At 41.3% G+C, this 26,828-nt stretch overlaps 3 protein-coding genes across 5 annotated transcripts; 1 reads left to right on the top strand and 2 right to left on the bottom strand.

The window, feature by feature from the left end:
• Positions 1–679: 679 nt before the first annotated feature.
• Positions 680–6,938, top strand: LOC114357661 (uncharacterized). Of its 3 annotated transcripts, none has more exons than XM_028311389.1 (5): positions 680–873; positions 1,671–1,805; positions 2,772–3,274; positions 3,977–4,177; positions 5,122–6,920. In XM_028311389.1, exons 3-5 carry the CDS (start codon positions 2,779–2,781, stop codon positions 6,828–6,830), a joined length of 2,406 nt encoding a protein of 801 aa, XP_028167190.1. In that variant the 5' UTR covers positions 680–873; positions 1,671–1,805; positions 2,772–2,778; the 3' UTR covers positions 6,831–6,920. The 3 variants fall into 3 exon arrangements, with proteins under 3 accessions (XP_028167190.1, XP_028167189.1, XP_028167188.1); XM_028311388.1 differs by having other exon boundaries at positions 1,671–1,809; XM_028311387.1 differs by lacking the exon at positions 1,671–1,805 and having other exon boundaries at positions 5,122–6,938.
• Positions 6,939–8,723: 1,785 nt separating this feature from the next.
• On the bottom strand, positions 8,724–20,164 carry LOC114357657 (zinc metalloproteinase nas-10). The gene is made up of 9 exons (XM_028311381.1): positions 19,867–20,164; positions 19,048–19,232; positions 18,106–18,193; positions 17,829–17,875; positions 15,900–16,116; positions 15,216–15,391; positions 14,158–14,308; positions 12,052–12,200; positions 8,724–8,853 (listed from the first exon to the last, which is right to left on the bottom strand). The coding sequence occupies exons 1-9, from the start codon at positions 19,961–19,963 to the stop codon at positions 8,728–8,730; spliced, it is 1,236 nt and encodes a 411-aa protein (XP_028167182.1). The 5' UTR covers positions 19,964–20,164; the 3' UTR covers positions 8,724–8,727.
• A 3,495-nt stretch (positions 20,165–23,659) lies between these two features.
• Positions 23,660–26,736, bottom strand: Cpsf5 (cleavage and polyadenylation specificity factor subunit 5). The gene is made up of 4 exons (XM_028311378.1): positions 26,395–26,736; positions 25,513–25,624; positions 24,855–24,945; positions 23,660–24,163 (listed from the first exon to the last, which is right to left on the bottom strand). Exons 1-4 carry the CDS (start codon positions 26,625–26,627, stop codon positions 23,916–23,918), a joined length of 684 nt encoding a protein of 227 aa, XP_028167179.1. The 5' UTR covers positions 26,628–26,736; the 3' UTR covers positions 23,660–23,915.
• Between the last annotated feature and the right edge of the window lie 92 nt (positions 26,737–26,828).

Here is a 26,828-nt window from a genome sequence, read left to right as displayed (position 1 = left end):
AGCATTCCACAGCAGGCTAAAGGCAGCAGAACTCAATAACTCTAGAGGGCAACTAGCAACTTTGTAATGAAAGCAGCTTAATTAACTTATATGAGTAGGAAAGATCAAGGGCATCGCCATCTTGTATAGCTGTAGTAGCTGTCAGGCTGGTAAAGCTGTTTGGCACAGCTATGATGTTGTTTTATCACGGCCACGCTAAACAAATAAGGGAATAGGAAGAAGAAACTAGGTATCACGACTGTTATCGGTTTATCTTGATGCATAGCCTTTCTAAGGTCTTTAAAGTCGCTAAAAGGTCATGGGCTCATGGCCACCAAATATGCATAAGAATAGATCAAAAGTGATGGATGTCAGTATTTTACTATTGAAATATTTACTCAACAGACAGCACATTGCGTGCCTCCTCAAGGTCGACGAGTTTCGCTTACAGTTAATGGATAACGTTATGGCGTTATTGGTGACCGAGAATGCCACCCTCTAATTTTGTTAAGTAAAGTGCAGAGACATGTAATTGAAATAAATTTATCCTTATTTCGTCTTCTAAATGAATGCTTATTAGTATAATTGTAGTTAATTAGTAAAATAATCAATTAACTTCTTCAATTAGTCTCATTTTCCTATTTAATAACTTGCATTAACTGAGAAAAACGCTAAAGTGACAAAGTTCTAACTCACCTACAACGTGATGATTATTTATCTCATGTAAGAAGACAATGGAAGCTTTACATTGGTTGCATCTATCTTCGGAGAAACAACCATTCTATTTTTCCTAATAAAAGTAATTGAAATCGTTTAAACTGGCGCTCTTTATCAGTTAATTAAGCCAATTTATTCGTCTTTAATAGTATTTGATCGTGGGCGGATCCGGAACGGGTAAGTTATCATTGGAATCCCACATACGCTTCAACACCGATTTTGTACCATTTCTTGGCCTTGTCTCCTTTACTTCTTGACTTTATCGTTAGTAAAAGAGCTGAGTCGCACTTTCTTTACTGACATGGTATAGAAACCTATATTAGCAGTAATAGTTGTACTGATAATCAAGCTTTATTAATCTAAGATAATCAATAATTGCCTTGCGGAAACAGTTTCAGCACGTACCTGTACCTACGTTACGCACATTTATTGTAAATTACGATCATGTTGGTATCAAAGGTTACTAACGTCGCCTATTAATATTTCGTTAACTATTAACTAAATATACTACTTAAATAAATACTGCCCTGTTTTTATTATTTAAATTTGCATTTTTCGTAATTTTTTTCACACTACCTACCTACCATACCACACTGTGACTAAGGTAGGTATTTGTTTGATATTTATTGACTAAGAAAAAGATAAGAAATGACTAATGTTCAATGAAAGTAAAAAGTAAAGTAAGTGCAATAATTAATAACATTTTATGATATTTTTGGGTTAGCACAAGCAAAACTATAGGTCTAACTTCTTTAGCTTTTTATCTGTAAATGTAAAATACCTACTACAAAATGTTTATAAAATTATTATAGTAGGCACAAGTAGGCATCAATTTAAAAAAATAATTAAAGAAAGGCATTTAAATTACCTAAGTTCAGATAGGTTATTCCACATCTTTGCTAATTGACTCTTCTCTCATAAATTACAAGATGGCTGCATGAATGGTATTTTCACATATCTGTGGTATTTTACAGCTTGCTACAGAGAGCTTAAAGCTTGCTAGTCAGTTCACTGGTAGTTCTCAAGTTGTGAAGTTCTCACTACATTCATAGAAAGATCTTGAAGTGATTTTGAGTTATTGATTTTCTAAACATCCTTATTTCTGCAAGTTTTGTAAGTAGGTATAATTAATTTCTTTTAAATTGAAAGATCTATTCAATATTGAAATATATAGCAATTTATTATGGTAATTTATCTTTAATTCTGTGTGCCCTCTATCAATAATCCTTTAAGATGTTTAAATGAATTGATAAATAGGTTTTTTATATTCTGAAGACTAATGCATTTAATTTAAACAATATTGTGTGTGGAATGAATATTCCTTTATACCCATTTACAGGCATTTTCATAGTTAAAATTAGCTAAATAGACACCATCATTTCAGCCATAGGACATCCACTGCTGAACATAGGCCTCCCCCAATGATTTCCTGATTTGCTTAATTTTACTGTATAAAGTAGTAGTACATAACATTTTAGGTCAGTGTAGCATGTCTAAAAATATTTATTTATTTATACAGGGTGTCCCTTGCATGGATCAAATAAAAGAATTGATTCTACAGCTCAAAAGCCACAATTTGACCTAATAAAAGGAAGTTTCGATTTTCCAAATAAAATTCCCTTTTCATACAAATTGTCTTCATTGATCAGTTATAATGGGGATATGAATATTTATTTTTAAGAATTTTAATTTTGTTCCTGTAGGAAAATTGTTGCTTTTGCATAGTAGAATCCTTTTTGTTTCATCCAAACTTACTGGGCATCCTGTATACAAAAAAAAACTATACTAAAATCATCAAACAAAGGTTACTGAGTTTCTTCCTCCACTTCTCAGCCCATAAAATGTTGTCCCGAAGTGGTGGTAGGGCAAGCTATATTTGGGACGTATATGTAAATATAAGTGCCCTAGAAAAGGCTGAAATCTGGCTGAAAAAGAATGAAATCTGTTACTATGACTTATTAAATAGTTCATATGAATAAATATTTTTTGACTTTCAATCAATCCTTTTTGTTTGATCCATAGTTACAAAGACACCCTGTATAAAAAAAACTTAATACTAAAAGCAAGATCATCAGTTTCAGGATGTCCAGGTCAGAGCCAAGAGACCCTAGAATAGCACCCAAAGAAATGATCATCACCCGTTTCAAGTCAGCCCAACAGAAGAAGAAACAGCAAGAACAGTTCGGCTTGTCGATACAGCCTGCCAAAAAACCGCCTCAACCTCCGCAGAATCTTAAATTACCACAAACGATCACAAAAGTAACGCAAAATGTCACCAAAGTAACACAGACTGCCACAAAATTGCCCCAGACTGTGACAAAAGTGACGCAGAACATCTCAAAAGTGCAATCGGTCAAAACATCCGAGACGGTGCAGAAATCGAAGTCGAAAAAGGCCAAGGGTGAAAGCAGTGTTAGCAAGCCGAGCAGTCCGATACTGATTGAGGATGACAGCCCGGAGTACTATCCGGAGAAGTTGAAACGGGCTCCGGGTTCGAGGAAAGTTTTTATGAAACCGAAGCAGAAGTCTACAATGGTTGCTAGGACGAATAAGAGAAAGTTCAATACTCCTAAACGAGGTACGTTCTTAATTATTTCTTTTTAACAATTTTCATAAACATAGTATTTTGTGACGAAGCGAAGGCTATAACTGTCTTAGTTTTATTGTGCACTAGCTTTTGCCCGCGGCTTCACTCGCGTGAAATTTAGTTTGTCACAGATCGTCATAAATTATAGCCTATATGTTAATCTGGGTTATAAACAATACTGTAAAGTTTCATCGAAATCCGTTCAGTAGTTTTTGCGTGAAAGAGTAACAAACATCCACACAAACTTTCGCATTTATAATATTAGTAGGATATCACATTTACAGCATTGCGTGGTGGTTTGCGTATTTCCGAAATGCAGTTGCGGGTTCGATTCCCGCTGGGGTCAATCATGCCTGTATTGGTGAGATTGTTGGAAAAAAAATGTATAGTAGCTTTCATACAATTTAATATTTTAAAAAACTTGTTAGATAGTCCGTTTTGTCTCTCGACCGGCAAAATATGACTAAGGCCAAGGTATACTTCCTACCTATTGGCAGTATAAAATGGCAATGCCAGATTTCGTATGGAAGGTGGCGTCTTTTCATTTTCGCGCGGCCATCGACCAAACCTTATTTTTTGTTTACAAAATAGTATAATAAACCAAACTTACTATTACATGTATTTTTAAACATTTGACGATTTGCAAGTAACAATTTTTATAATCTATCTATACAAACAAATAAAATATTACAGGAGTAAAATCCCCGCTGCCCCGTTCACCGAAGCACACATTCTCCCAAGAGGAATGCCCAGTCTACTCTGAGCTGAGTATGGAAGAAGTCATCCGGATAGTGGAAGAAAACGACAGCCTTGACGATGATGATCTGATGGAGATACTGACCTGTCCCAGCCCGGTGTGGTGGGAGGAGCCGCCTGATGAGATGTATATTGAAGGTAGATATTATTTGAACTAGCGTTCACCCGCAACTTCATAAAAACTTACGACTTTCATGAAAATTTCCAACCCCCGTTTTACCCCCTTAGGGGTTGAATTTTGCAAAATCCCGTCTTAGTGAGCACCTACATTCTAAAAGGAACCCCCATGCAAAATTTGAGTGTCCTAGCACTTGTAGTTTCTGAGGTTTCGTGTTCGACCGTCGTCATCATCATCTCAGCCACAGGACGTCCACTGCTGAACATAGGCCTCCCCCAATGCTTTCCATGTTGCCCGATTGGTAGCGGCCTGCGTCCAGCGCCTTCCTGCTACCTTTATGATGTCGTCGGTCCACCTTGTGGATCACGTCCCACGCTACGTTTTACGATACGTGGTCTCCACTCCAGAACCTTGCTGCCCCATCGGCATATGGCTCGGAAACGTGACCTCTCACTATAAGCCACATAAAGAAGCTCAAAGTTGCATAGCGTGTTATGGAGAGGGCTATGCTCGGTGTTTCTTTACGAGATCGAATCAGAAATGAGGACATCCGTAAATGAACTAAAGGATTAGCAAGCTGAAGTGGCAATGGGCAGGGCACATAGTACGCAGAACTGACGGCCGATGAGGCAGCAAGGTTCTGGAGTGGAGGCCGCATACCGGAAAACACAGCGTGGGACCTCCACCCATAAGGTGGTTTTTACTTATCCACAATGAGGAAGCTCTCCCCCCAAGCAGTTCCTTTACGGTCCTGCCTGCATCTAGGAGGACGATGAAAAGGGGAGGCCTTTGTGCAGCTGTGGTCGTTATTTGGCTGAAACGAACAAACGAAGATTCACTTGGTCTGCATCTCACCTGATGGAAAGTGAAGAATAAGTCCTGCTCCTGCAATGGAGACTAAATAACGATAAATAAATTATTTACCTATACCTATTTTTAATTTATATCACTTATTCCATTTCAGAAGCGATTTGCTCAAGAAAGCCAGAAGAAAACGCCACCGGAAAAAAGAAGAGTCCGATCCGTGAAAGGTGCTTAAATACTCTACGAAACTCCTCCAAATTGGGTAAGAAAATCAAAACCCAAGTGTCTGATATACCTGCCAAACCTGCTACAACTCCAGAATCCATAACTGATACTCCTGCTAAAATAGCTACAGAAAAACCAGTCGAAGTGAAAAACGACGATAAATTCATCAAGAAAAGCAAAAAGCTTGAAAACGTACTTGGCAATATCAAGAATAAAGCGAGCAAAGATACTGATGTCATATCCAAGAGTATTAAACAAGAATTGATAACTAATGAAGAGAAAACACAATCTCAAGCCGAAACTAGTGAGAATGAAGCTGTATTACCTGAAGCTGTGAAATCAAATGACGTCCCTAGTTTGGTTGAAACTAAGAAAGACGTTCCTGAAACAGTTGAAAATGTCAATAAAACTACCGAACCAGTGATCAATGTCAAGAAAGAAGTAGAACGTGCAAAGAAGAAGAAACTGTCTGAAAGTACAGAAGATTCGTTTGGAGATCTGAATTGTAGAAACCAAGAGATGCTGCTAGATTTAGAAAACATGGACATTCCTGTTCAAGAGAGCGCAGCGTCACCAGACTGTATGATTATTATTGATGACAATACGAGCAAAGTCATCGATTTGGATGATGATGACAAAGAACATCAAGATGATAAAAATACTGATAAGAAAGCCACTGGAGTTAAAAATGAAAGTGATGCTAACAAAGATATTAAAGCTGATGAAAATCCATCAACAAATATTGATAATCAAACAAAATTACATTCCGAAACAGCCAGAGAAATCGACGCAGAATCTCTAGTGCCAAAAAACATGCCGCCACTCACAAAACGTCCTAAAATCAACAACACAGCGTTCGCGTCCCCCAATTCATATAAAAGCATTTCGGATGATGTCACTGAAAGTTCTAGCGTTTCAAATACTGATGGAATGGATACCATATCCGATACGAACATAAAATACATCATGGATGATGATTTAGATGAAGTTATGGATAACAACAAAATTGATAACATCAAAGATAGCAATCAAGGAACAAATGATCCGAAAATCAATGTGAAGGATGAAAAATTCGAATTGAACGAACTCACAATTCTATCAGACACAAACGATCCAAAATCTAAAGACGCGTATATTACTGTATACAAAATCATGTCCAACGAAGAATCAGTGATTAAACCGACGAACAAATTTAAAGATATACCAGAATATTCTAGCTATGTTGAAAACTTGATACAGGTTGAGACCAAGCAAGAATTTATTGATGAAAGTTTAGAAAACGAAATACCGGAATTACCTGTGGATGCGAAAGGGCAATTGAACTCCTTTTTCAAAAAATGCAAATATGCGAATCGAAAACGCAAAAGGGTGGATCCTAAAGACAAAATTGTCGATGAAACCGAATGCAAATCGCCGAAGAAATCTATCACAGTTGCTCAAGAAGACAACGTAAAATTATGCCTGAAATGTTCAGCAATATTTGACACAGAAGAATGCAACTTCTGCCTCAAATCGCAGAAAGATAGTAAGGATGTGGACAAAAGTTATATGTGTGATAAGTGTGACTATGTAGGGGAAAGCACAAGTAATGTGATTGTGCATTTGGAAGAGCATATGCGCTCTGTAGATGAGGGCAAAACGTAGTTATGTAGGAACGTGTAAAGTCCGGTCGCCGAGCACGTAGAATTTTGTCCAATGACCCCAAGCTAGCCATCCTTATCGCTCACGCGTAATTACATTGCTGTCACGACTGTGCGACGGGCGGCCGCAGTGACTGTGCGAGCGCGACGGCAATATAATTACGCGCGAGCGATAAGGATGGGTAGCTTGGGGTCATTAGACAAAATTCTACGTGCTCACAGACCAGACTATAGTTGTGTATTTTAATTAGTACGGTTGCTTATAAGTTACTTCGTCACTCGAAATCTTAACGGTCTTGCCCCAAGATATTTTACGAAATCCTGTAGACCGGGTTCACAGAACAACACATATATGCAAGTGATTTTAATTTTTGTGAAAACAAGAAATTCTTTTTTCTTGGTTCCATACTATACTCACATGCTCGTCGAGTATCGTATTTGTATGACGCCCGTATTCACAAACGATGCTTGCTTAAGTGAAGCAGCAAATCGAACGCACAGCGTTGAATAGAGCTCTGTGATTGGTTCGTGTGTCACCCTGTGCGTCCACGCGCACTGTGAGACCTCATAGTATTGTTTGTGAATACGGGCGTGAGACAATTTGTACATACAACCCGGTCATTGCCAACATTTTGTCGGTTTTCGTTCATTATTTCTATTAATATGAAAAAGTTGACGGTTCGGTCACCCATCAAGTTGTATCCTCGCGCCAAGTCGTTGACTTTTACTTAGTTATGTTTTGTTTATCTGATTGTAAATAGATCTCAATGTACTGACTGATGTTTTTTCTTACATTTTGTTGAATGTATTGTTTACTGGATATTTGTAAGTGTACATAAATGTAAATAGGTTAGCGTAGTATGTAGTTTTATGTTAATCGTTGACTATCATGAAGTATTAAATACAAATATAATATCTTCATTTGTTTTTTTATTACTTTAATTGCCCTTGACGACGCATAATCGATGTCGACTGCGTAAAAATGTGACATTAAAATTAAATGTATGACGGATTGTACAGCGCCCCTAGCGGAAACTTTCAAGAACTGAAATCTTCATAGATTTTTTTGACGCGATATTGACGATGTTTAATGTAAACTCACAATAAGCCCTCAGATTGTGTACAGTACATCTGGTACTTACCCAAAATGGCCAAAGTTTGATAACCTTATTCTAAGTAACAAAAACGTATGGCGAACTTATTGGCTATTTTGGGTGTAAACTATTTGACGCTGACTACCATTCGTAAGAACGTTAGATTACATAGAAATGCCCTAGTCCAGGGGTCTCCAAACCGGCTTATTCCACTATTCCCCATTGACAATCCCGACGGGGATTAGTGAACTTTTTGTTCACTATTCCCCGTTAACGCCAATGAGGGTTTTCGCGTATGAAAGATCCGCTAGATGGCGGGACGTGGATGTGGGGTCTGACTGCTGCGTGATTGGTGGATTTTGACATATCTGTCAATATCATGTCAAAAATAACCAATCATGCAGCATTTGGACCTCGCGTCTACGTATTGCCATCTGGTGGATTTTTCATACGCAAAAGCTCTCATTGGAGCTTATAAAAATGTTTGTTGGCAGAAAAATTAAAAATGTTATGGCCCTTGCAACTTACCGAAAAAAATATTATGGCCCCAAGGCTTCTGTTTGGAGACCCCTGCCCTAGTGTATACTCGCCTTTAGGCCAGGCGGTTGTCTTAAGTCTATAAGTAACTAGCGGCCGCCCGCGACTTCGTACGTGTGGATCCCGTTTTACCCCCTTTTCCCGAATTTTCTTTGCTATAAATGCAAAACCGTGGAAATCGGTTCGTGCGTTCTGGAGTTAAAGCGTCAGGGAGGAAAACCCGACTTATTTTTATATAGTAGATAAAAGTCCAGTTTTTCTCTAAATCCTTTATTTGCTGCCTTGCATGAACCGTTCCCTGCATTGCTGTGCGTACAATATTCCCAGCAGCAGGATATCCGAGTCGCTGAGAGCGAAGCGGCGGCCCATGGACAGAGTGCGCTGCCATAGGTGGTCCTGTGGACAGAAGAAGAAATGTATCCGGCTCGAAGGACCATATGGGTACAACTATAGAATTATTATTAGCTGGCTTGTTATATTAAATAGAAGAAAGGGGACAAAATAACAACTTCATCCGGCTCGAAGGTCCATATCAAAAATTAAAATATTTTTGTGGAGCCATCCATAATAAAACACTGTTTTAGGGACTCGATTTACAAATTATATAAGTACAACTATAGAACTATGAACTAAAATTTCGACTTTTATCCGGCTCGAAGGATCATATTATAAGAAATTATACAGAAAAAAATATCACCTGTAGCGGTATAACGGTTCTAGAGGCCAGCGGGTCATCGCAGTCCCGGCACATGTAATTCGCAGAGAATCTGCTGGAGCCACGCCTCGTTTGGGCTCTGATCCCTAGTGACTGCTAGCTAGCGATCCCCGATCCCCTAGTGACTAATTACTAACCCGTGAACCCCAAAAATTCACTATCACCTAATGACTATTGTTCCCGAAACCTAGTGTCCTTGGTCTCCGATCCCTTAGTGTTCTTGATCCCCGATCCCCAAGTGTCCTCGATCCCCGACCCCCTAGTGTCCTGGATCCCCGATATCCTAGTGACTATTGTCCCCGATCCCCTAGTATTCTTGATCCCCGATCCCCAAGTGTCCTCGATCCCCGATCCCTAGTGCCCTGGATCCCCGATATCCTAGTGACTATTGAGACCGATCCCCTAGTATTCTTGATCCCCGATCCCCGATCCCTAGTGCCCTGGATCCCCGATCCCTAGTGCCCTGGATCCCCAATATCATAGTAACTATTGTCCCCGATACCCAAGTATCCTTGATCCCCAAGCGTCCTGGATCCCCTATCCCCTTGATCCCCGACCCCCTAGTATCCTGGATCCTCGATCCCCTAGTGCCCTGGATCCCCGATATCCTAGTGACTATTGTCCCCGATCCCCGCGTGATCCTCGATTTCCTAGTGTCCTTGATCCCCAATCTACTAGTGACTGAATCCCGATCCCCTATCCTTAAGTGAGTGACCCTTAGTACCCTAGTGACTGATGCCCGATCGCCTGCAGTGACACAAAGCAACGGTTTAGTGGCTAGCTGTCCCCGTTCCTTTGGTGTCCTTGGTTCCCGATCCCTTAGTGACTAATGAATCACTATGCCCTAGTGTCTTGGATCTCCGATCCCCTAGTGCCCTTGATCCCCGATCCCTAGTGCCCTGGATCCCCGATATCCTAGTGACTAATGACTAACCCGTGAACCCCAAAAATTCACGATCAGCTAGTGACTATTGTTCTCGATACCTAGTGTCCTGGATCCCCGATCTCCTAGTGTTTTATATCCCCGAACCCTAGTGTCCTTGGTCCCCGATCCTTTAGTGTCCTTGATCCCCGATCCCCTAGTGACTATTGTCCCCGATCCCCAAATGTCCTGGATCCCCGATCCCTTAGTGTCTAGGATCCCCGATCTCCTAGTGACTATTGTCCCCGATCCCCAAATGTCCTGGATCCCCGATCCCTTAGTGTCTAGGATCCCCGATCTCCTAGTGACTATTGTCCCCGATTCCCTAGCGACTATTGTCCACAATCCCCTAGTGTCTTCGATCGCCGATCCCCTAGTGACTGATCCCCGATTCCCTAGTGACTGATCCCCGATCGCTTAGTGCTAATTACCCCCGATCCTCCAGTAGCCGAGGTTCAACCCTGATCCCCGATCCCCTGTATTTATTTATTTATTTATTAATAGGTACAGTTACAGTACATAGAATACTACTTATTTAGTAAAAAAAAAATACAGCTACAAATCACTTATTCCCGACTATCTAGAGTCCTGGATTCCCGATCCCCAAGTATCCTTGATCCACAATCTCCAAGTATCCTTGATCCCCGATCCCCAAGTGAATGAGGTTGATCCCCGATCCCCTATCTCACCTGTAAAGGTATAACGGTCCTGGACGCGAGTGGATCATCGCAGTCCCGGCACATATAGTTGGCAGGCGCGTGCGTAGCGCTCCCAAAGTCGTAGGGTATTTGCTGGAGCCACGCCTCGTTTGGGCTCTGATCCCTAGTGACTCCTAGCAAGCGTCCCCGATCCCCTAGTGACAATGACTAACCCGTGAACCCCAAAAATTCACGATTACCTTGTGACTATTGTTCCCGATACCTAGTGTCCTTGATCCCCGATCTCCTAGTGTTTTATATCCCCGATCCCCTAGTGTCCTTGGTCCCCGATCCCTTGGTGTTCTTGATCCCCGATCCCCTAGTTTCCTGGATCCCCGATCCCATAATGTCTTTGATCCCTGTACCCTATGATCCCTGTACCCTAGTGTCCTGGATCCCCGATCCCTAGTGTTCTGGATCCCCGATCCCTAGTGCCCTGGATCCCCGATCCCCTAGTGACTATTGACCTCGATCCCTTAGTGACTAATGAATCACGGTCCCCTAGTGACTATTGTCCTTGATCCCCGATCCCATAATGTCTTTGATCCCTGTACCCTAGTGTCCTGGATATCCGATCCCCTAGTGTCCTGGATTCTCGATCCCCTAGTACCCTGGACCCCCGATCCCCAAGTATCCTTGATCCCCGATCCCCTAGTGACTATTATCCCCGATCCCCTAGCGACTATTGTCCACGATCCCTTAGTGACTAATGAACTCCGATCCCCTAGTGATGATCCCCGATCCCCTAGCGACTGATCCCCGATCCCCTAGTGACTGATCCCCGATCCTCTAATGACTGATCCCCGATCCCCTAGTGACTGATCCCCGATCGCTTAGTGACTAATGACCCCGATTCCCTAGCGACTATTGTCCACGATCCCCTAGTGACTGATCCCGATCCCCTAGCGACTATTGTCCACAATTCCCTAGTGTCTTCGATCGCCGATCCCCTAGTGACTGATCCCCGATCCCCTAGTGTCTGATCCCCGATCCCCTAGTGACTGATCCCCGATCCCCTAGAGACTAATTACCCCCGATCCTCCAGTAGCTGAGTTTCATCCCTGATCCCCGATCCCCTAGCGACTATTGTCCACGATCCCTTAGTGACTAATGAACTCTGATCCCCTAGTGACTGATCCCCGATCCCCTAGTGACTGATCCCCGATTCCCTAGTGACTGATCCCCGATCGCTTAGTGCTAATTACCCCCGATCCTCCAGTAGCCGAGGTTGATCCCTGATCCCCGATCCCCTATCTCACCTGCAACGGTATAACGGTTCTAGAAGCGAGCGGATCGTCGCAGTCCCGGCACATATAGTTAGCAGGCGCGTGCGTCGCGCTCCCGAAGTCGTAGGGAATTTGCTGGAGCCACGCTTCGTCTGGACTCTTCTCTAAGTAGTGCTCTTTGCCTGGAAGGATGGAAATATGTTATGCGTAGCGACATCTATCGACGACTATTGGTCTCGAAGCGCTGGTAGGGTAAAAAGATTATGAGTCATGTAGAAGGCTCCTTAAGAGCAAAATATTTGACGATTTGTAAGTACTATTTATTAGTCTAAACAAATAAAGAAATTTTGTCTTTGACTTTGTGACGTCGACTCGTCGTTGCAAACTGGTTGCAGGCATCACTCAATAGATGGCGCTGATACAAACTTGCTACGGCACACGTATTCCCGCCTGCAATCCTGCATCGCGGTAGTACAGTTACATGAAAACAGTGGAGGAGGGACAACAATTTGGCCAGCTTGGCAGCTTCTGAGCCAAGAGTGGGGGCAGTGATGACCAGGTTCAGGGCAGTCCTGGATCTGTCAATAGGTCGTATAGGCCGCAGCCTAGGGACGGCAGCAGATTTCAGATGACGCTTACTCGATTTCAGAAGATAAAAGTTAAATAAAGATTCAACCCCACCCTAGCCTATGGGTGGCAAAACTGTAAATCCGCCACTAGTTCAGGGGGAGGGGAGTATAGCCAGCTTCTTAGTAGGGCGGAAGAGGGGGGCAGTTAAGCCACCTTCTCATCCAGACCCAGTCGCCTAACTCTCGCTGCGAGATATAGGAAATAATGTAATGCTATGTTTTGCTTCTTCTCAGCACTGGCCCATTTATTGTCCTGAAGCAGTGGTAGGGTTAATACTGGGACGTGTAAAAGTGCTTTTTTAAAGCCTATTTACAGAAATAAATGAGTTTTATGAGTTTTTTCTCACCGTGTGCAACGTTTCTCCAATCCACCGCCACATGGTTGTCCCGGTCCCGTCTGTTGGACATCATGGGCACGCCGAGCGCGCGCAGAAGTGTCGCAAGCGACTACTCGGGGACAGGTCAATAGTCGGGGATACTAGACACTAGTCTCTAGTCGGGGACACTGGTCACTGGTCGGGGACGCTAGTCACTAGTCGGGCGGGTACACTAGTTACGGGGTCACTGGTCACTAGTCAGGGATACTAATCAGTAGGGGACACTAGTCACTAATCGGGGACACTAGTTAGTAGTCACTAGTCGGGGACACTAGTTAGTAGTCACTAGTCGGGGGCACTGGTCACTAATCGGGGGCGCTAGCAGGCCTGGCTCACTCCGCGCGGTACATCCGATAATTACCTACAGCGAAGCGCCCCGCCGGCGGGTATATCAGTCGAGTGTCACGCGCGCGCTCGTCAGGACGCTGGCGTGCGTTGTAGTATGATTATAATTCTATGATCGAAGTATTATTTAAAAATGGACATAAAGAGAAAGAAATATTGTGCGGCGTTCGGGTGTTTAAATTCGAAAAGTAATCTACCGGATTTATCTTTTTTTTCGCTTCCCAAAGATGCTGAAAGGTATGTTGGCCATGTAGGTAATCAATAATTCATAGGATAGTATAGGAACCTAACCTACTAATCCTACTATGAAGGTTTTCCATAATGAATGCATACTTACCTACATACGTTACGTACCTCATTACAAATAAGTAGATTAATTATTTTTTCACTAGACAGCAACCCTAACAGCGTAAGAAGAGTTCAGAGGCACGCGATAGAAAGAGACAACGCTTGTAGGTGAATAAAATTATAGGTACGTAGTGCTGTGCGAGCTGAATTCCACTGTATCGCGTCGTAGCAAGACTCGCATTTATTTAAATCGTCTTGCGGAGTCATCCTTCTGTACCTGTACTATTACTTATTCTGTGGCGCTAGTCACTAATCGGAGACATTAGTCACTAGAATCAGAATCAGAATCATCATTTATTTGCTATAAATGTGGTACAGGAGATGGATACAGTTAATGGTTAGGTCTCACAATTATCTGACATGCAAATATTAAATTACTTTTACTACTTTTTTGACTTTGAAATTTTGACTTTGACTTTGACTAGTCTACAATATCTCACCGTGTGCAACGTTTCTCCAATCCACCGCCACGTGGTTGTCCCGGTCCCGTCTGTTGGACATCATGGGCACGCCGAGCGCGCGCAGAAGTGTGACCAGCGCGTGCGCCGCGTGCCCGGGCGCGCCTTGCGCTAGCGACGCTATGTTCAGGCTCTGTGGAAACCATATACTCATCATCATGACGACCAATCAAAGCGGAAAGGAGATTACGTGTATTTAAATAACCCGATTAGATTTCGTTATTTCCTCAATATCTCGAAGCTGATCGAAGAGGTTCGGAAGTCTGTCTGATTGGCAATTTAAACACATCCTCTTCTCTCCGCTTTGGCGGTAGCCATAGGCACTGGCAAAAACCGAGCGAGACCCTGCCTGAACTGTTTTTGCAAGTTCGAGAATCGAGACCACGTTCAAACTGCATAGGTGTAATTTTAATAAATCAATGACATCACTGGATGCAGGCCAAAGAACATAGTACGCTGCTTCTAGCGCTAACGTGGCAAGTGTTTTTCCCTTCGCCGTGATTCCAGCTGAAGTTTCCGTGCATTTGTCACAACGACAACGTTAACCAATGGTAGATAGTCCAGTTGGGTAAGCAAGCATTCATCATCATCATTTCAGCCATAGGACGTCCACTGCTGAACATAGGCCTCCCCCAATGATTTCCACAAAGGCCGGTTGGTAAGTATTCAGTGAGCAAAAAAGCACTATCTTGCCTTCTTACTTCCAGCTGCTTCAACCACTACAATTCCTATTATCAAGGTACTACTGGTTGGGTTTTTATTGGCGGTCTAGCTGTAGATCCTGGCTACACAGGAGTTGCAGCGGTGGGAATGAGAGCTGGGAATACTTATTCCGTAATTTCTCTTCTTATTATTATCAAGGTACTAAGTACACGCCTGTATTCACAAACGATGCTTACTAAAGTGAAGCAGCAAATCGAACGCACAGTGTTGAATAGAGCTGTGATTTGTTCGTGTGTCACCCTGTGCGTCCACGCACACTGTGAGATTTCATAGTAATGTTTGTGAATACGGGCGTGAAAGATGTAAGTATTACTTACCTGATTCCCCTGTTTAAACCCAAGCTGCGGCATATCCTCCCCCTGATAACTGAGCCAGAGGAAGTTCCTCGGCTCCAGCACACCCTCAGAGGATATTTCTTGGAACATCACGCACGTGTTCAATTCTATCACGGACATCGCTTGCTTGATTCGCAATAAATTTGAGTCGTTTGAAGCTGAAATAAAGGAATAAGTAAGAGTAGGTACTTACCTACGTAAGACTGCTTTCAAGTAAGTAGGTACTAGCCTAGTACCATAGTAGCCTACTTTTGTTGATGGTTTCAGGGAAAAACTTTAAAAAATAATACGAGTAGATATAATTTTGTCACCGGAGAATCGTAGACATTGGAACTAAAGGGCTCAATGTTGAACCAGCATTCAGTATCATTTCAGTTAAATTTTCAATGTCATTTTAGACGTACGTGGTGACGGACGGCAGAGTAGAATACATTAAATTTTTTCACCAACCCTGTAGACTTAGCTTAGGGACAACACATACAACAGAGAACGGGCAGCAGCGCTCTCTAATCTTTTAAACTGCGGTCTCAAACCCGCCTGTCAAGCCTGGAGATTATGGCAAAACCCTCCACTAAAGTGGAGGAGGCTCATAGTCCAGTAGTGGACTGTAAAGGGCTGTTGATGATACAATTATGGCTAAATGATAATAAAATCCAAAATACTCACGTATATCCTTATCCACCCCATACATAACCACCCCAAGCGGCCACAGCTTATCTTTATAATACTCCACATTGGCATCAGTAAGTTGCGCCGACGCCGGTACATCGTTGATGCGTCGCGCGCTCGCCTGGCCCAGCGAGCCGCATTCGGAGTGGTAGTGAGCATTCAGGTAGTTGCGATCGGTGGGCGGGAGCAGAGCCGAGCGGGGGACCGAATCCTCCTGTACAGAGGCATTGCTATACAGGGTGGCAAAAACAGTGAGGTTTAAAAGAAAAATTTAGATTCCATACATCAAGGTGTATCTAAAAACCTACAAAAGCATAATTTTAATGTTTCTAGCAAAACTTTTGTATCTTGAATCAAAGATAGGAAGCTGATTATTTTTTTCAAACATCTACAATTAATAACAAATCTGTCGAAAAAAAGAAATCTAAAAAAAGTGAACCCAAAAAGAAGATAAAAATGTTTAAAGCCTACTAGGTCATAAAATTTTAAAATATCACAAAATTAACTCTATCGCCTAAACTAAGCACAATCGTATAATATACATGGGGGTGATTTAGGTACACCTTGATGTAAGGAATCTAAATTTTTCTTTTAGACCTCACTGTTTTGGCACCCTGTATAAGTAACTAAGGTTATTTTCTGGTTAGCTGGAAGAGAATGCCACATGGCATTAAGCTCGCCTGTTGTACCACTGTTTTTTATGTGTGCAATAAAGATTTTAAATAAATCCCAACTAATATTATAAATGCGAAAGTAACTCTGTCTGTCTGTCTGTCTGTCTGTTACGCTTTCCCGCTTAAACCTCGCAACCGATTTTGATGAAATTTGGCATAGAGATAGCTTGAGTCCCGGGAAAGAACATAGGATAGTTTTTATCCCGGTTTTTGAAACAGGGACGCGCGCGATAAAGTTTTTCTGTGACAGACAAAATTCCACGCGGGCGAAGCCGCGGGCGGAAAGCTAGTAATAAATAAGGGCCCTTTCCCAATCCAGTTTTGCTGGATCCTGCATAAATGAATCCCGCAAAACTGGATCTATGTTCGTGTGAACTGATACCTTTATTTGCAAAAAAAATTGCAGGAACCTGAAGTAGGAACACTTGGATCCTGTTTTTTACTGATTCAGTTTAAGGACCCATTCCCACGGCGATCCAGTTTTGCATTAGTGGATCAAGCAAATATGGAATCCCGTTTATTGCAAAAAGTTGCTAGTGGGAACAGTGTAATGAAATTAGATCCTGTTTTTAGCTGGACCAGCTTAATAGTCATTTTCCATCGCAATCCAGTTTTGCGGTATCCTGCATTGGTGGATCCAGCAAAAATGAAATCCCGTTTTTTCCAGAAAGCTGTTAGTGGGAACAGTACTTAAACTGGATCCTGTTTTTAGCTGGTCCAGTTTAAAGACTCCTTGCTACGGCAATCCAATATTGCGGGATTCTGCATTAGTGAACTGGAGTTTTTAGATGACGTATCCCGTTTTTTGCAGGTACTGGGTATTTCCGTTTTTTGCAGGAAGCCGCTAGTAGGAACAGTGTAACTAACTGGATCCTGTTTAATGACTTTAGTATGCATGAGTGAGCTGCGCCAGGCCAGGAAATCGCCTTCGCCAGACGAAAAACTTTAAGTAAATATAAATAAATAAATCTTTGGACAATTTCACACAGCGCTAGCTAGCTCCAAAATAAGCAACTTAATGCTAGTGTTATGGGTGCTAGCTTAACGGATATACTACTTATATACTTTTTTTTTAAATACATAAATATTAGGTATACATAGTCACACCCAGACCCGTCACAGAAATTAAAATTCATCATTTCAATTTCTGCCCGGCCGGGAATCGAACCCGGGAGCTCTCGGCATAGTAGTCCGTTCTGAACCACTACACCAAACGGCCGACAAAATATTTTATGATCAAAATGTTACCAACCATTTGATGAAATCGCTTGACCAAATCGTAGCTGTTGTAAATTGAAACTGAAAAGACAAAAATACATTACAAATATGGTCCTTCGAGCCGGATTCACAACCGAATTGCAAACCTAGCCTGGGTTGCACTTGCACCATCTTACTTTAACGAACGCGAACGTCATAAATGTCAAACTTCATACAAAAAGCATCAGTGATCGTTATAGTTACGGTTAAAGTTAGGTGGTGTAACTCAGCCTTAGTTATGGAAACGTATGTTAAAAACATTATTTCTTTACCGTTCTGTATGACGCTGGCTTTCAGCATGTCAACTGTGATTCTAGCGATGTCCTTCTGGTTGATGCATCTGTACCCTATTGGCATATCCTGGAAGGATAAATTGCGTTAGTACATTAAATAATAACTTTTCTCAATGAGGGCTATCTTTTTATTTTTACATGACCTTATCCTGAGTTTTAAAAAAGGATCTTCTTAGCAAAAGATAAGACTATTTGGCGTTTCAACATCATTTCAGCCACAGGTCGTCCACTGCTGAACATAGGCCTTCCCCAATGATTTCCTAATTAGATACCTACTGCGCCTTCCTGCTACCTTTATGAGCTCGTCTATCGTGGCCTCCGCTCCAGAATCTTGCTGCCCCAATAACATAATCGCAAAATATTAAGCAGCAAGGCTCTGTGGAGGCCACGTACCGGAAAACGCAGCGTGGGACGTCCACCCACAAGGTGGACCGACGAGCTAATAAAGGTAGCAGGAAGGCGCAGTAGGTAACCGGGAGATGTGGAAATCATTGGGGGAGGCCTATGTTCAGCAGTGGACGTCCCGTGGCTGTGATGATGACGTAGGTACCTACTTGTATTTCTTTACAATCACAGTGGCAAACAGGTTCCTGTACTCACCACAACGCTTTTACTAGTTTACTAGAGGGGGGGGGGGCAAGTCATACCTAGCTTCTGACCTAGGAGGGGCGTCATACCTAGCTTCTGGCCTAGGTCAAGTTATGTCTATAGTGTGGTCTGTGAGCACGTAGAATTTGTCCAATGACCCCAAGCTACCCATCCTTATCGCTCGCGCGTAATTATATTGCTGTCGCGACTGTGCGACGCGCGCCCGCGGTGAGTGTGACAATAACATACGCGCGAGCGATAAGGATGGGTAGCTTGGGGTCATTGGACAAAATTCTGCGTGCTCACAGACCGGGCTTTATAGTCGGTACTCACCACAACGCTCTTGCTAAAGTCATAGCCAATCGGCGGGCAGTCTTTCTTCTTATCAGGGTTGCTGATGTACAGAATCTTGTTCTCAGCAGTCGCAGTGAAGTTAGTCGGCGTGTTGAAGAACTTCACGCAAAGCTCCTTTTGCAGACGAGCGAACGTCTCCATAATCTCGTCTTGAGAATGGAGGTCTTGTGAAAAAAGAAATAGATGGAATGGATGAACCAATTTTCATAATTATATTTAACCACTGCTAGGAAATCACTTACGTAACTAACAAACACAGAAAAAAGAACTTACGCCCGTATTTATAAAGATTACTACGAGGTCTCAGTGCGCGTGGAAGCACAGGGTGACATACGAACCAATCACAGAGCTCTATTCAACCCTGTGCGTTCGATTTGCTGCTTCACTTAAGCAAGCATCGTTTGTGAATACGAGCGCAAGAATCAACTATTTTAAATAAAAAGCGCATCAAAATCGGTTCACCTATTTTAAAACTAGTAATAGTAGTAGTTAGTAGCAAATAACATTGAAAATGCTGAACAAATTTTGATAAAACATTGTCTAAGAGCTACCGCTAGAAAACCATAAAAAAATTAAATAAACGCCACTAAAGCTACATAAAAGCAAAATCCGCAATCTCGTTTACTTAGATGACATATTCTAAATTTAATTCACAAAGTATTAAACCGATTTTGATAATCCAACGGGATCCTAACTATCCTTTCAATTAAAAATCCAAAATTTTCAAATCTTTCACGAACTGATTTCAAAGATAACAAACACAAAAAACACCTCCTTTTCTGCAATCTAACAACTCACCATAGTCCTTGGTGTTAATAGCATAGTGCACAATGCCTTGGGGCCAAAGTCTGCAGTTGCCATAGCCTGCGCACAGCACAAGTAACAGCCAGCGCATGTTGGTCGCAATAAAACTGTTTTACGATTGAACAAAATTGCTTTTCTGCTTCGGTTGAGCGGAATGAAGTTTGCGATTATACGAAAGTACAAAAGTAGGTTTTATTTGCTTAGAATTTGATAAAAGGTTAGCAGCATAGAGACATTAGAGAGATGCCAACTAATGCGCCGAGTTCGAAACTCACAAACATTACTGCATTACTATGAGGTCTCACAGTGCGCGTGGGCGCACAGGGTGACACACGAACTAATCACAGAGCTTTATTCAACGCTGTGGGTTCGATTTGCTGCTTGCTTCACTTATGCAAGCATCGTTTGTGAATAGCTCATTATCCACTGCGGTATCAGTAATTCAGTACTCAACGTTCGAATAATCTTTAGTAATACCACAGAATAATAATATGGTAATACGCAAGCAATGTAAAGTGTTTACATTATGGCGTCTGCAGCAATGTGTCTCCTAATACAGGTTTTCTAAACTTAAAAGGAGACACCCAACCCCTGTAAATGTGTCTTATAAGAAAATAAAGAAATTTTGAATTTTTGAATGTGTTCCGTTTATGGGCATATTGCTGCGACACCGGCCCCGCCCCCTTTTCACATCTCGCTTTAGTTTCTGTTATCTGTGGTTAGCAGCTATACACGGGCAGTTTGAAGCCCGGATTCCACCAAGTTATGAATAACCAATCAGTTTCATTATTTCCACATCCACTTCGAACTCCGCTCCGCTTCGTTGGAAATGGACCGAGCGGAGAAGAGAGAAGTGTTGGGTTTTTATAGAATATAGCTTTCCGCCCGCGGCTTCGCCCGCGTGGAATTTTGTCTGTCACAGAAAAACTTTATCGCGCGCGTCCCTGTTTCAAAAACCGGGATAAAAACTATCCTATGTTCTTTCCCGGGACTCAAACTATCTCTATGCCAAATTTCATCAAAATCGGTTGCGAGGTTTAAGCGGGAAAGCGTAACAGACAGACAGACAGACAGAGTTACTTTCGCATTTATAATATTAGTTGGGATAACAGCGGCGGCAGAGCAGTGGGCTGAGTGTAAGTTTATATCAAACGTCCTCACTAGTGAGCGCTTTAAAAAATGTACGAAAATTTTAGTTCTTGAACGTTTCCGCTAGGGGCGCTGTACAATCCGTCATACATTTAATGTCATTTTTTTACGCGCTCACCGTTTGATGTAAACACACTAGGCCCTCTGAGCAGAGCCCCGATTACGGTAATTTTTAACGTCTCCAATACAGACGCGTTTCTTCGATTCTGCGATACGATTGTGCGGTAGGGTGTTTCATAGACTGACAGCTGACAACTACGCACAGCTCACACATCTCTCCGCTCCGCTTTGGTGGAAACCGGGCCTAAAACAGCTAGCTATCGACAGCACAAAAAAGTTGCGAATGCACAGAAAACTACAGTATTCTGACTTAACAACAATTTTGGCTACTTTGGGTGTCACGATGATGCTGACTGTACCTACCTAACTCCAAAATAGTACCTACCTAATTACAAAATTCGATGTTATTAAAGCGAAAGGTCGTAGATTCATCTCAACTGAGACAGACGCTTTATCAAGTGCAAAAAGTTCTGAATAACGATTAAAAATATAATTATTTGTAATATCACAGATTGTTAAAATCACATCAATCATTTTTTTTATAAATTCCAATAAAGGATATAAATCGAAATTTATATTGACTAGAATTCTACATTCTTGTATAAACAATGAACATTAAATATTATGTATTTTAGGCCCAAATATAGCTAGCTCGTTTGCTAAAATGTTCTTGAAACATTAATTTACTCATTAATTTAAACATATCATTCAATTGAGTATAATATAGCTATTTTTCACGAAACTACACTCTCCACAGATTATTATGTAAGAACAATAATATAGGTGTTGTTAACATCGAGTGTTATGAATTAGGCCTGAATCTTACGTATTGTAAGTTTTTTTTACACATTTAGCTTTGTTCGTCAAAACTAAATCACAACAATTCTTGTAACAATCTAACCGAATATAAAATAATTATTAATGTTTATAATGTCTTTAAACATCTGTTTAATAAATCTATAAGTTATAAAGCTATTCATTGGTATTTTAATTTTAAATAATTTGATTATTTTTACATTGACTAGCCCAACCAACTTTACTAAACGTAATTTTTCAAACTAAAAGTATACAAATTGACTTTTTTGTATCTTAATTTTGTTACTTTACAATCCCATGATCTCTCTCATGTCAAAGTAAATTCACGTTACAATAAAAAAATATTTGTTATAATAAAAAACCTACCATACTTACAACTTTTTCTAGTGTGGCAACACCACACACGCCGTACACAGCAACACTTAAAACTAATAACAGTCTTCTTTCTTGAGGTACATAAATAAAACGCCATGTTGTCTCCATTTTAGTTTAGTCATAAAACCTTATTAACTAAATTAAACATTATTACAATGTTACTTAATATGTAGGTAGGTATAGATCGTTTCATCCACTCGGACGCGCCCCACCATTCTTCCGCGAATGTTCTCGTGTTATCGGTACACGCGAATGCTCCATGAGTGCACACGCACACTACAGTAATGCCTTACGGCTTGCTCGGACCACACTCCCCGCACCCCGCGCGACCGGGACCAAACATGGGGCGCGGCCGAGTGGATGAAACGATTATCATGGGGCAAATTCATATGAATTCATAAAATAGCATCTATCACCACTCAGTAAGACGCCATTTTGCTTGATGTTATTATACAGTAAGCGTCAAATATTTCGTGACACCCAAAGTGGCCAAAAAGTTGACAACCTTATTCCAATGAGGGCTATCGTTTTAGCGCTCACCAGTTAGCGCCACTGTAGAGTAAGGTCCTGTCACTTGCTAGTAGCGAAGACAGTGGCACCAACTGGTGAGCGCGAAAGTGGTAGGAGAACTATCGCATTTGCACTCATCAAGATGGCGCCACTGTAGAGTAAGGTCCTGTCAATCGCCAGGGGTGCCAACAGTTAAGTATAAAAACGATAGCCCTCATTGTAACAAAGACGTGTTACGAACTTTTTGGCTACTTTGGGTGTCGTGAACTATTTGACGCTGACTGTGCTTTAACTAAATATCCCCAGTGTATTTGCCCTTACAATCTTGCTAGAATAGAAATGTGTGTACTTCATAAAACTTTAACTATGAGACAACGCTCAAAACCCAACTCTAAGTCAAGCATGTGGTGGTTTTTCAATACTTAAACGAGTCAAGTTTTGAACGTTGTTTTGATTTGCTTTGTATGTAATACGGACTTAAATTCACACTGCCCTAATCTATTAGTGACATTTTTAAATACTAATTACCTAAAATACTTAGTTTAGAAAGCCAAATATACTGACAAATTCAGTAAGAATCTACCAAAATATACATTCAAACTTGTGATTGGTATCAATTAACAAAATTGTGTTCTACTGATCACATACAATATAATATACTTCTGTTGTCCTTTCTGAAAAGTCTGGCCACCGATCAACACAAAAAATCCACAATTTTGCCCTCATTGAGGGTTTTCGCGTATGAAAAATCCGCCAGATGGCAATACGTAGACGCGAGGTCCAAATGCTGCATGATTGGAGATTGGATGTGGATTTTGACATATCTGTCAATGTCATGTCAAAAATAACCAACCATGCAGCATTTGGACCTCGCGTCTACGTATTGCCATCTGGCGGATTTTTCAATCGCGAAAACCCTCATTCCGAAAACAATTTTATTTATTTAGCAATGTATATTTAACGATACGAGTACGTAACCAAGGTCTTTTTCACTTTGAGTAGCCTCTAAGGTAGAATTAGCAGTGACCAAACAGTATAAAACACAATTTACAACGTAAAAAAATCACTCACACTTTTGGCTATCTAAACGAAATATTCACTCTCTCACGCCTCCGTCTAAATCTATACCGTCCTCACATGTACACAAAGTTAAACCGGCACAAGCTCTGGGACAGCGATGAAATGATCGGTCCGTACCCTTGGGCATTGTCATACAACTCGAATAGTGGTGCTGCAACCAGTTTGTAGTTCTTCGGCACAGCGAATAGCGCTCTGTCTTGGAGTTGTACCAGGAATAAACGCTTGTGCTCTTTGGGCTTTGTGATGTGCGGTGGAATGTATGGGTACTGTGGAGGCTCGAAGTTAGGCCGCCACCAGTTGCCTGAAAAAGATTAGTTTTTGATTATTTTACTTGTTTTTGGATGTTTGTAGGATATCTTGGCTTATGTTACACCTGAGTGTTACACATATGTCGGCCGTTTGGTGTAGTGGTTCGGAACGGACTAATATGCTGAGAGGTCCCGGGTTCGATTCCCGGCCGGGCAGAAATTGAAATGATGAATTTTAATTTCTGTGACGGGTCTGGGTGTTACTATGTATAATATGTATGTATTTAAAAAAAAAAAAAAAAAAGTATAGTATAAGTAGTATATCCGTTAAGCTAGCACCCATAACACAAGCATTAAGTTGCTTACTTTGGGGCTAGCTGGCGCTGTGTGAAATTGTCCAAAGATTTATTTATTTATTTATTTATTCTTCTCAATGCCGATGGGAAGATTTTAAAAATTAATAGAGTTGACCGATGAATATCCCCACTTATCTATGTCCCACATTCATGTTCCCACGCGAATAACTGGCTTAGAAGGAATATAAGTATTTAAAAAAAATGTATTATCTAAATAAGACGTAGCTTGGGCAGGCCTCCCACTAGGTGGACAGACGATCTGGTGAAGGTCACGGCAAGCGCCTGGATGCGAGCGGCGCAGGACCGGTCTTTGTGGAAATCCTTGGGGAGGCCTTTGTCCAGCAGTGGACGTCTTTCGGCTGAAACGAAGGAAATAATCCGAACTCACCAATTGTGTCCTCGATCAGCCAGTCCTGCTTAACACCGTCTTGCCTGCCAAGCGTTTCCGTCAGCAATCTCTTCAGGCCTTCAATTTCATCCTGTAAATATGTTCAAAATAGCAAGTAAGTAAAATGAATAGGAACATTTAATATTTATTAAACAAGTAAATTATTGTATTTAAAACTAAAGTAGAATAATAAAGAAGGCATTTGGTACGTCAGAGAGGAAGTAAAGAGCCACACACTCCACTACAAGGGTAGATTTACAAATCATCCAAACTCATCAGTCCAACAACTCATGACCATTGAAGGCTTCCTATTCAGCAGACTGCAAAGAGCTAGTCAGGGGTCTCCTTAGTAGATTCCAGGACAGTTGAGAAACCATGACCACTGCGGGCAACTGAGTCACTGGACTCCACCCCGCACATGACAAAGAACAGTGCAAACGGACACAGGAGTTCCCTACAGATTGTTGCTGAGAACACGGATATGAGAGAAAAAAAAATTTGGTACGTCTCAAATAAGCTCAAGCATAAAGCATCAACGTGGAAAGCATTGGGGGAGGCGTATGTTCAACAGTGGACGTCCTATGGCTGAAATGATGATGATAAAGCATGGGAAGGAAAGATTGTTCAAACAAAACACAAGGCAAATGAAAGAACTTACTTCACCAGGATTTAATTCTCCGCCCGGCAGCTTGAAGAATGCGGTACCGAGCTGAAGTAACAGCACATGAGGTAGTCCGTGCTCGTGAACTAACAGCACACCTTCAACAGACCTGTAGAGAAGATGACATTTTAGTAAATCCCATTCACACATGATACATAGTCTACACTAAATATACAGAGAAACGATTTCATTGTTTGTCTGTTTGTTGGTATTGAATAGGCTTAGCTACTGGAACAATTTAAATAATTCTTTCACCATTTACATCTTACATTTATTTAAGTCTGGTGAACTTAGGCAGTACAAAGTTTGCCTGGTCAGCTAGTCCTAAATAAGTAACTAATAGGAAATATACATCACTTTTCATCACATTTTGTGTATTCATTTGGTTATTTCAAATTATAAATGCAAACAGGTAAAGTTACTCTAAGATAACACTTTACATGCATTTAAAAATAAGGTACCTACATGTAATTAATTTTAAGAAAAATCATTAGTAATCATCACTAACCCATTAATCAACTTAAAATGATTCAAGTTACACTAATTAAAATATACATTTCAATCAAAATTATCAGATTCTATTGTGATTTCTAGATAGAAAAAAAAACACCAGCCAGAATTCGAACCTGCAACCATAGCTGGTGTAGTTACAGACACACAAACTATATACAGAAAAATACCACGATTCTGAAGCCATTGAAAGAAAGAAAGAAAAATATTTTTATTTAGTACCAATACAAAAATCAAACTTAAATTGCATCAGAATTCTTGTGGTATTGTTCTAGGTTTACCAGTTTTGGTTTTACGTAATGTTTAACAAATTTAAATGAATTAAAAGAGCTATTTTGAGTGTGGGAGTTAGTCAAAACATAACCTCACCTCCGCATCCCAATTTTCACAAATTCTTCCCTCATCCTCTGGAACCTGGCGGGGACTGATGCATCCTTCTCAAATAGAGACTCTTTGGTGCCGAATGTATAATTTGTAAGGGGATACAAGTTTATTGTTCTATTCAAAGTGAGACTAGCGTTGCTCTGACTATTCTGATGCTGGATTCCAGGTCTGGCGGGCCACGGCTTGTTGCCTGGTTGTCCTTGTTGCACTGCAGCCATAATTATTGATGAACACTACACAATCACAGAACAGTTAGAAACTTGTGCGCGGATCGCGACTCAAAATAAAACTGAAGCAAAATTTTTGCAGACGCCAAACAACCGACCGGCAGCCATTAACAAATTAAAGTGACGTGCCCCGCACTCGATCACCGCGTCACTTGATACGGCACGTGGTATTTATCGATTATGTCGATAAAT

The sequence above is a fragment of the Ostrinia furnacalis genome, unplaced genomic scaffold, assembly GCF_004193835.3.
Source record: "Ostrinia furnacalis isolate ACB-3 unplaced genomic scaffold, ASM419383v2 OfSCF3317, whole genome shotgun sequence".
Taxonomy (NCBI): Eukaryota; Metazoa; Arthropoda; class Insecta; order Lepidoptera; family Crambidae; genus Ostrinia; species Ostrinia furnacalis.
The sequence above is the reverse complement of the archived record's forward strand: the minus strand, read 5'-3'. Positions and strand labels throughout refer to the sequence as shown.

Coding starts and splice junctions, on each gene's coding strand:
- Cpsf5 (XM_028311378.1), bottom strand. CDS start 26,627: ATGGCTGCAGTGCAACAAGGACAACCAGGCAACAAGCCGTGGCCCGCC. Junction 24,946..25,512: donor GAGAATTAAATCCTGGTGAA/GTAAGTTCTTTC, acceptor ACATATTTACAG/GATGAAATTGAAGGCCTGAA. Junction 24,164..24,854: donor GCTGATCGAGGACACAATTG/GTGAGTTCGGAT, acceptor AATCTTTTTCAG/GCAACTGGTGGCGGCCTAAC.
- LOC114357657 (XM_028311381.1), bottom strand. CDS start 19,963: ATGCGCTGGCTGTTACTTGTGCTGTGCGCAGGCTATGGCAACTGCAGA. Junction 15,392..15,899: donor TGGGGTGGATAAGGATATAC/GTGAGTATTTTG, acceptor CCTTTATTTCAG/CTTCAAACGACTCAAATTTA. Junction 8,854..12,051: donor GAACCGTTATACCGTTGCAG/GTGAGATAGGGG, acceptor TTCTGTCCACAG/GACCACCTATGGCAGCGCAC.
- LOC114357661 (XM_028311387.1), top strand. CDS start 2,779: ATGTCCAGGTCAGAGCCAAGAGACCCTAGAATAGCACCCAAAGAAATG. Junction 3,275..3,976: donor GTTCAATACTCCTAAACGAG/GTACGTTCTTAA, acceptor AAAATATTACAG/GAGTAAAATCCCCGCTGCCC. Junction 4,178..5,121: donor TGATGAGATGTATATTGAAG/GTAGATATTATT, acceptor ATTCCATTTCAG/AAGCGATTTGCTCAAGAAAG.